Source organism: Mandrillus leucophaeus, unplaced genomic scaffold (assembly GCF_000951045.1).
Source record: "Mandrillus leucophaeus isolate KB7577 unplaced genomic scaffold, Mleu.le_1.0 Scaffold78, whole genome shotgun sequence".
NCBI lineage: Eukaryota > Metazoa > Chordata > Mammalia > Primates > Cercopithecidae > Mandrillus > Mandrillus leucophaeus.
The window spans coordinates 539,563-549,405 of record NW_012108474.1 but is presented as its reverse complement, the minus strand read 5'-3'; the positions used below and the strand labels follow the sequence as shown (position 1 = coordinate 549,405).

Below are 9,843 nucleotides of genomic sequence, written 5' to 3'. Positions count from 1 at the left end.
AGGGGAGGAAGATAAAAGTGTATGTTGCCATCTTTCACAGCAGGAAGCCAACAGATCTATGCAAAGCTGAAAAATGAAGAAATGGTCTTTAGGAATTGAAGTCAAACCCACCCCTCACCTTCAACTCACCTTGGGGAGCTGCCCAGACCCGGCTCTGAGAAGTCAGGCTCCTCACTGGGTCTCGGTACCTCAGAACTAACATAGAGCAGACGTGGGGATGGTGGCCCCTTCCAGACCTTAGTGAACACTCAACAGGCCCAGCACCAAAAGCTCTGACACCTACCTCCTGGTCACAAATCTGGGTCCAAGTTCACAGCCCCGGAAACCCCTTTCCCAACACTCCCTCAGGATACCTTCAGCCCCAAACCATGTAAAGTAACTTGCAGGAGTTTAAAAAATACCTCGGAAAAGAACATTTTCTACAACGTTTTTTTAAAAACTATGATTAATTATCCACTTCAGAACGTTTTTCAGCAGGAAGCAGAGACCCACCTACCTCGCCACCTTCTTGCTGGAGAGCCGCTTTGTCGGACTGTGCAGAAAACAAAATAAACAGGAAAATTGTTAGAACAGACAGAGAGGAGCAAGAGGAAGCAGGAAACTCAGGCTGTGGAGATACGGGGTGGGCAGCCTTTCAGCAGTGCTCCCGGCATGCAGGGCCCCCCAGGCAAGCCCATGCACAAACGCTCACTCAGCAAAACAGCAAGGACACGGGGGTGCTGGGATGAGGCCGCATACGTCTCGTTACTCCAGCCCCCAAAGAGGCTTCCAGATGCAGCCACCCCAGACTGTGACTGAGGGGCCAGCGCCACACCTGGTCCCATCAGCTGGCTGCACTGTCCCAATGCTTCTGAAGCCAAATTACCCCCAAACGCTTGGCCTTCGGAGACCCCCAAGTGAAAAGTGACCCCAGATCCCGCTATGACAGGAGAGTTTGCCGCTGACTTCGACTTAGGCACTGATGCATCATGCTCAGAACGCCTGCCTAGGCATCAGTTTGGACACCTTTCCCGTTGCCATTTCAGGGCAGTAAATGTAGCCAATTATACATCAACTGTTTGATTTAACCATCTGCAGTGGCACATGAGCCAAACTTACCTTCTCTCTCATTTCTGAGGTCCAAAGTTGTATTTTACAGTATAGCTGCTAAACTATTAGCCTCAGCCTGCAAGAATACACCCTCACCCCCAGGGCCTGGAAACCATCAAGATCCTGGAACTCACAAAGCCACATCTCTCTTCAGCCTACCTGTCTCAAAAACACCCATGATTTTCTTTCCAGGGTCAGGCAGAAAAATCTGCTGGAGGGGCCGGGCATGGTGGCTCATGCCTATAATCCGAGCACTCTGGGAGGCCGAGGCGGGCGGATCACCAGAGGTCGGGAGTTCAAGACCAGCCTGGCAACGTGGAAAAGCCCTGTCTCCACTAAAAATACAAAAATAATCGGGCGTGATGGCACGTGCCTGTAATCTCAGCTACTCGGGAAGCTGGGACAGGAGAATCGCTTCAACCCGGGAGGTGGAGGTTGCAGTGAGCCAAGATCACGCCACTGTCCAGCCTGGGCAACAAAGAGCAAAACTCTGTCTCAAAAAAATAAATAAATAAAATAAAATCTGCTGGAGGAGAATCAGCTGCTGTGCCAGGTATTAATGTAGAGCCCCTCAGCTCCAAGTCCATCCTTTTTACTGGCCCTGCAGAAACAGCGCTGGGCCCTTAGCAGGCTCCTCCTCCATGATGCTGCGTGTCATCAGCAGAGGGAGCCGTGGAGCGAACACAGCAGGAAGAGGTTTGCCTCCTGGTTCTGACCACTCTCTGCAGGGCCCTCCAACACACGCAGCCTCGCTAGCCCCCACTCTAGGGAGCATCCTGCCCACTGTAGCCAGAACCAGGGGCTTCCCCGACCCCATTCGGGTAGCTGTTCTCTAGGGGGTGACTCTGCCACGCATCCTGCAACAGAATAGCTTTCCTGGCAGCCAGGAGGCAGGTTCCCCACAAGCCCTGACAGCACGGTGGTATCCCCACCACCCGGTTTGCAGCTGCTGCAGACCTCAGCCTTGGGTAGCAGTGGCTGCAGCTGGGGGGCTCTGCCCAGGCCCTGGGTGGCGGCTGCTCCTGTGGCTGCTATCCCTATGCTCTGCAGAGTTCTTTTTACTCATCCCAACCAGTGCCTCATTACTCCCATAGCCTGTGGCAGTCATTCTTTTTCTTTCTCTAATGATTTTTAAAATTTTTTGTTTGTTTGTATTACCTTTTTTTACAGGCAGGGTCTGACTCTGTCACCCAGGCTGAAGTGCAATGGTGCAACCACAGCTCACTGCAGCCTCAACCTCCCAGGCTCATGGGATCCTCCCGCCTCAGCCTCCCAAAGCACTGGGATTTCAGCCCACACCCAGTCCATTCTTTGTATTAAACTTTCCTTGTTCAAATTACTGTGTGGCTCTCCTTTCCTGATTGGAGACTAATAATGTGTATTTTAATACAGGTCTATTTTTTTTTAGATGGAGTCTCGCTCTGTGGCCCAGGCTGGAGTGCAGTGGTGCAATCTCGGCTCACTGCAAGCTCCGCCTCCCGGGTTCACGCCATTCTCCTGCCTCAGCCTCCCAAGTAGCTGGGACTACAGGCGCCTGCCACCACGCCCGGCTTATTTTTTGTATTTTTAGTAGAGACTGGGTTTCACCGTGTTAGTCAGGATAGTCTCGATCTCCTGACCTCGTGATCCGCCACCTCGGTCTCCCAAAGTGCTAGGATTACAGGCATGAGCCACAGCACCCAGGCTGAATACAAATCTAATTTTATCCTATTATTGAGACTCCCTAGAACTAATAAGACAGGACAGACTCATCATTCAGTTTACCTACTGAACGTTCAGTTTACCTCTCAGGGCCTGGGCTGGCAGACCAGCAACAGCGTTTGTAATTTGAAAATATACCTCCAGGCAGGCCAGGCGCAGTGGCTCAGCCTGTAATCCCAGCACTCTGGGAGGTTGAAGCGGGAGGATCACGAGGCCCGGAGATTGAGACACAGTGAAACCCTGTCTCCACTAAAAATACAAAAATTAGCCGGGCGCAGTGGCAGGCACCTGTAGTCCCAGCTACTTGGGAGGCTGAGACAGGAGAACCGCCTGAATCCGGGAGACAGAGGTTGCAGTGAGCAGAGATCGCATCACTGCACTCCAGCCTGGGCAACAAAGCGAGACTTTGTCTCAAAAAAAAGAAAAAAGAAAATATACCTCCATGTAAGGCACGCTTCTTAGTTTCTCCAAAATGAAATGTATTTAGAGGCTCTAGGATACCTGGAAAATGCAATAGCTGTTGGCCTGTTCTGAGGTGACTGGACATCGTATCCGATATCAAAGCTTCCAGAGGTGGTCTGGACTAATCACCTCTTGTCACCCACAAAGCATGACCAAATAAGCTTACTTTCGGGCAAGTCCATGGAAACTAAAAGGCAAGATTCAGATCTCCCCCACTGAGGGTTCTGGGGAGAATGTTCTCACTGGCAGCTGTGTGCCCTGATTGTGTTGAACTGAATAGCATATTAACCACTTGGCAGAGTCTTTTTTTTTGGAGTCAGAGTCTGGCTCTGTCGCCCAGGTTGGAGTGCAGTGGCACAATTTTGGCTCACTGCAGCCTCAACTTCTTGGGTTCAAGTGAACCTCCCATCTCAGCCTCCCAAGTAGCTGGAACTACAGGTGTGCACCACCGCTCCTTGCTAATTTTTATATTTTTAGTAGAGACAGGGTTTCACCATGTTGGCCAGGCTGGTCTCAAACTCCTGGCCTCAAATGATCTGCCTGCCTCAGCCTCCCAAAATGCTAGGATTACAGACGTGAGTCACTGCGCCTGGCCCGCTTCGTAGAGTCTTAGGAAAAGGGGTGGCAGAACCTGGACGTGAGGCTCCACAGGACTTGCTGGTTGTACTTAGCTACATCCTAGTCCCTTCTCTAACCCACAAAGCCCAGCAGGGGTGACCATGGCCATCCTGGAGCCAGTTCTCAATGTGGGAAAAAATCCCTTCTATGTCAAAAATCTTCATAGAATGAGACAAGACCTGAGTCTTCAGGCTTACTTTCACATACGGAGATGATATGCTTGCACTCAACTTACCGGTGGGTGGGAGGGCAAGTCTCTGCATGGGAAGAACAAATGATCCCTCCCCAGGCAGGATGAGCCATCGTCACCGAGCCCTGAACCCTTAGCTGAACAAATACAGCAGGCGAAAACCGATTTCCCCTCAAACAGAGGCTAGCGGATCTTTGGAATCACCGGATTCCGGATGGCCTCAAGTCTCCCAGGAAGGCCCTCTTCAAAGAGCACTTCTGCTTTCTCATCAGTGCTGCCAAGACCCCCTGATGCTCCAGAGTGGCCATCAGTGCCGGGCCTCACCGGCATCCTCTCCACCTGAATGGGCACTGACTGGAGGCCCTGTGTTTCACAGCATTTCATGGAACCTAAGAAGAGTTAAGTGCCCTGGAAATGGAACTAGAGGCAGGACAGAAGCCTCAACAAGGCTGTGAGCAGTGAGCACCCACCAGCAAGGATGGGCTGGCCTTGGCAGAAGCCCCCTGGGGGCAGGGACAGAAGCAGGCTCAAGACAGTAAGCAGTTTCACAAAGACCTCTAAACACGCTAGAACCATAACAGTAGCTCACCTTTCTGCCACCTTTACAAACCCTCCCAACAGGCCAGGGCTCGTTTTTCAGGAAGCCATCCCGGATTGCCAGCAGGAGCCTGCATGCTCACTCACCTCTTCTGCTAGGCTAGGGCTGCTGTGGAAAGCTCCAAAGGGGCCCATTTCTTCACCAGACCCTCCTCGAGGGCTGTCCACCCAGGGGCTTCCCCATGGGCTTTACTGCAGGCGAAATCAACAGAGATGCCTAATAGGCACGTCAATATGTGCAAACCACCCAAAACTGTCTTCTGTAACTGGGGGTTAGACATGGGGCCAGCCACAGAAGCTCCCCTGCCGAGACACAGTCAGCTCCCTTACAGGCTCGCTGTGAGTACAGGAAACTCCACTGAAACTAACAATCCTGAAAGCTGTTTACACGTTTGTTCTTAAAGACCAAATCTTTTAACTTTCCCAATTCTGTCTCATGAGCTCAATGAAAGAAATCTTTTAGTAAAATGCAGAAAGAATCCTCTTTCACACACAGGACAGACAGCACAGCTTGCAAAGACTGATCACTTTCTCCACCAACACAAGCGCTGGCCTGAGCTGCGCATGCAGGGGAGGAGGCGGGGCGCCGGCGGCCCGCGGCGTGCAGGGGAGGAGGCGGGGCGCCGGCGGCCCGGGGCGTGCAGGGGAGGAGGCGGGGCCCCAGGGAGAGTCCCGCTGGCCTCGCGGCAACCAGACCCGCCTCAGGAAGCACCGGAGTCAGGTCAGGCCCTCAACGGGGCTGTGGGTATCGGGAGTCCCCCACACCCTGGGAACAGACAGCAAGGCCAGGCGCTCGTCAGTTACCTATTCATTTCAAGATCACTCAGGCGGGCGGAAAGATCCTCAAGGCGGTTGATTTGTTTGTGGCACTGGCTACAGTAAAACTCAAACGCCTCATCAGTGAGGATGCTGTGCAGCTTTGCGGCAAGAGGGTCAGTGCTAGAGAGACAGAAGCATCCGTTCAGGAGAGGATGGGGACCCGTGGGGTCATCTGTGACTCCGCACAAGGGGCTGAGGGGGACAGGACGGGACATGGTGTGGAACAAAAGCACGTGGAGAATGAGCTGTGCAATGTTCTGGCTCTTGCCTTTAGACCGCAGTGAGCCCACACCCCTCAGCTGCCCCCAGGAGCCCCGGACAGGCACCAGCTCGAGCAGCAGGGGGCCCCGCACACACCTGCTCCTCTGGGTCAGGTGCCCAGAAGAAAGCAGGGGCAGCCTGAGAGCTTCCTTGCAAAGCAAAAGCCCTTCTTTAAAAAGAAGGTAAAAAACCACACTGCTTTCTCTTTTGCCAAAAACACATCAACGTGATAGAAAACCATATCTCCAGGTAAACTTTACTTACTGTACTATATTTATGATTACTCCAGAAATCACCTCTAGCAAAAACTATGCATGAATGATAAATCTACAATAGTTTTCTGATTTTTAAGATGTGCATTAAAGCTGGGCATGGTGGCTCATGCTTGTAATTCCAGCACTTTGAGGGGGCTGAGGTGGGTGGATCGCTTGAGCTCAGGTGTTTGAGACCAGCCTAGGCAACATGGTGAAACCCTGTCTCTACAAAAAATACAAAAATTAGGTGTAGTAGCTCACACCTGTAGTTCCAGCTATTCAGGAAGCTGAGGAAGGTTGAGGCTGCAGTGAGCCATGATGGCACCACTCCAGCCTGGGCAATAAAGTGAGATCCTGTCTCAAAAAAAAAAAAGCCCAAAAAACCGACCTGCGTTAAAACTCAGTGTTCTGTATCGTGGTGGTGCTAGCTAACCTCCCTGTGACTTCACCTCCAAGGGCTTCTGGGGCACTGGCAGGGGGTGCTGTGTCTGCGACGCGAAGGCAGAAGAGCAAAGGCAGCCTCATCTTGGGCACTGGGACCCACAGGCTGTGGAAGCTCAAGTAAAGAAAGGTGAAAAGTGAAACATACAATGTAGCATAGATGACACTTGAAACAGGTAACAATGAAAACACTGCACAGGAGACAGGGACAAACTACACAGGTAGGAAGAGGTGATTACCAAGCCCAGAGACACAAGTTTAGAAACGCCCAGTCCTCTGGCCCTTGTCTTGACACCACCACCCGCTGGGAGAGGACAGTGCCGAAGACAAGCACACTGCCTCTGAGGACGCCTGCGACGCCTCACTCACGCACAGCTCTCCCAGGACGCTCGCCGGGACCAACCAGCACACGGGACATCCGTGCAGGGTCCCCACACCCAGGGCTGATGGGTAGCTTCAGGGAGGGCACATGGGAAACGAAAGGAGGGGGACCCTATGGACAGATGAGCTGCTCAGCTCAAGGGATGGCCCCTCCTGCACCGCCCTCCACCCAGGTTCCCTGGGCCTCGGTAACAGCGGGCAGGTGGCGGGCAAGGGAAGACTCTTGTGGCTGCTTAAAGAGACTCGGCCTTGAATGCTGGCAAAGATGGACAACAAGAACCTAGCAGCAAAGGGGAGAAGGGATTGAAGTAACAACCCCATCAGCCAGGCGAGGGTCTCCCTGAACTCAGGAGCGTCCTCGAGGGACTGACTCCCACGCGGGAGCCCTAAGCCCTCAGATGTGCGTACCCAGACCCCATGTTTGGATCCAAGCCAAGAGGACTCTGGACGTTTGTGAGTAGGCATCTCACCCACTGCGTGTCATGCTTCTACTTATTTAGTCGCAGCTTTCCAGTTGGGATGTCAGATATTTACAAGGAAATGAATCTGAAGACTCACTTGTGATCTTGAGGCCTCCCTCAAAAGCCTGCACAGCCCACCATGTGATCCACGGCCCACAGCTAAGGAGCCTGCAAGCCGAGTGTCCAAACACAGCTCTGTGCCACATGATTCTGCTGAAGCCTCAGAAATGCAGTGATCTGGGGATGTAGCTGGATAAGAGGGACTTCACCCAGCTTTCCTAAATCCAGGTATAAATTTTAAAGTTTTGAATATGGTTTACTTAATCACATTACATCAAGGAAAGCAAGTTCTCTCTTACCAACGTACCAACCAAAAAGGGAAACTTCCTATAATCAACCACGGGAAGAAGAGGGAGGAGGGTGTGCTGGTGCAAGGTGTCATTACCTGGGCGTGAGGAAAGCGGGGTCACTGCAGCCGAGCTGCCCGTTGCACAGGGTCTCTGGGGACAGCTCTGCCTCACTGCCTTCACCGTAGTCCTCAAAGTGCTCCTCACCCCCAATCACCGTGATGACAGACTGGCCATGGGGGTGAGACCTACAAAGTAAAACAGAAATGATGTCTTCTGACTGAAGGCCATAGGCATCCCCAAGCTGAGGGTGTGGAAGGTGCTTTCCAGAGGGTGTGCTGCAAGCCACACGTGAGTCCTGGGAGTCACGTTTAAAAAAACACAAAAGGCCAGGTGCGGTGGCTCACACCTGTAATCCCAGCACTTTGGGAGGCCGAGGCAGGTGGATCACGAGGTCAGGAGATGGAGACCATCCTGGCTAACACAGTGAAACGCTATCTCTATAAAAATATAAAAAATTAGCCGGGCTTGGTTGCGGGCGCCTGTAGTCCCAGCTGCTCGGGTGGCTGAGGCAGAAGAATGGCATGAACCCAGGAGGCAGGGCTTGCAATGAGCCGAGATGGCGCTGCTGCACTCCAGCCTGGGCAACGAGTGAGACTCGTCTCAAAAAAAAAAAAAAAAGTGGGGGCTGGGTGCGATGGCTCATGCCTGTAATCCCAACACTTTGGGAGGCCAAGGCGAGCAGATGGCTTGAGCTCAGGAGTTTGAGACCAGCCTGGGCAACAGAGGGAGGCCTCAACTGCAAAAAAAAATTTCTAAATCAGCCAGGTGTGGAAGCACACGCCTGTAGTCCCAGGTACTCGGGAGGCTGAAGTGGGAAGGTCGTTTGAGCCTGGGAGGTCGAGGCTACAGTGAGCGGTGATGATGCCACTGCACTCCAGCCTGAGTGACAGAGCAAGGCCCTGTCTCAAAAAAAAAAACAAGTAAAGAAACAGTTTTTTTTTTCTTTTTCTTTTTTTGAGATGGAGTCTTGCTGTGTCGCCCAGGTTGGAGTCTACGGAGCGATCTCAGCTCACTGCAAGCTCCGCCTCCAGGGTTCATGCCGTTCTCCTGCTTCAGTCTCCAAGCAGCTGGGACCACAGGCGCCCGCCACCACACACGGATAATTTTTTGTCTTTTTAGTAGAGACAGGGTTTCACCGTGTTGGTCAAGATGGTCTCGATCTCCTCACCTCGTGATCTGCCCGCCTTGGCCTCCCGAAGTGCTGGGATGACAGGTGTGAGCCACTGCGCCCGGCCCAAATATATTTTAATAAAACATTTTACTTAGCCCAACATGCAGTCGTTTGAAACACTCCAGCCTCTTCACTCTCCTCACTCTGCAGCAAGTGTGTCCTCCCACATCACGAGTCCCGCGGCCCCACACGGGACAGCACAGGTCCACACAGACCAACATCTGGCTTCAAGCACCTTCGCCTCTTCTCTAGGGAGCTGCTGTCCTCACGCAACCACTGGGCGATGGAATTCAAACTTCTACTTTAATCTAAAACTTAACAGCAAATCGCAACGGGGAAAAGGAAGGGGTTTCCAAGTACCCGTCCTCCTTCTGAAGAGAATGACTGCCCCACAGCCAAGTTCTGAAAAACACAGTGGCTGGAGGCAACGGGAAACAGCTGTGCCTCCAGCGGCTCCTGTGCTCCAGCGCTCCCCACTCCCACCCTTCCCCAGAAGTCCTCAGGAGAACCTGCCGTGCAGGCCAGGTGCTGCTTCGTTCCAGGAAAGAAAGGGGCCTGGGAGAGTGAGGCGACTCCTCGTGCCCAGGAGAAGGGGGCAGAGTCAGGAGGACCATGTACTCTGCTCTGTCCAGACCTGCTGTGCTCAGCCGTGAGAAGTTCCAGTTTCACACCCACAGAAATGCCCACCACGCATCACTCCTGGGATAGCTCAGGATGAATCCCATGGCCTTAAATACGCAGGCTTTCAGTAAAAATGATACAGAAACCAAACCAGGGCCGGGCACGGTGGCTCACGCCTGTAATCCCAGCACTTTGGGAGGCCGAGGCGGGCGGATCACGAGGTCAGGAGATCTATACCATTTTGGCTAACACGGTGAAACCCCGTCTCTACTAAAAAGACAAAAAATTAGCCAGGCATAGTGGCAGGCGCATGTAGTCCCAGCTACCCAGGAGGCTGAGACAGGAGAATCACTTGAACCCGGGAGGC

The 9,843-nt window shown here is 52.8% G+C and overlaps 1 protein-coding gene across 2 annotated transcripts in view; it reads right to left on the bottom strand.

The window, feature by feature from the left end:
- Nucleotides 1–9,843, bottom strand: part of LOC105529690 (rab11 family-interacting protein 3) — a 116,073-nt gene that overhangs the window by 22,709 nt on the left and 83,521 nt on the right. Inside the window, exons 5-7 of one of the 2 annotated variants that reach the window (XM_011966886.1) lie at nt 7,720–7,869; nt 5,462–5,596; nt 497–532 (exon numbers count right to left, since the gene is read on the bottom strand). In XM_011966886.1, the coding sequence (XP_011822276.1) occupies nt 497–532; nt 5,462–5,596; nt 7,720–7,869 (321 nt within the window). The remainder of the gene's footprint in view (nt 1–496; nt 533–5,461; nt 5,597–7,719; nt 7,870–9,843) is intronic. The other variant, XM_011966887.1, reaches the window with a different exon arrangement.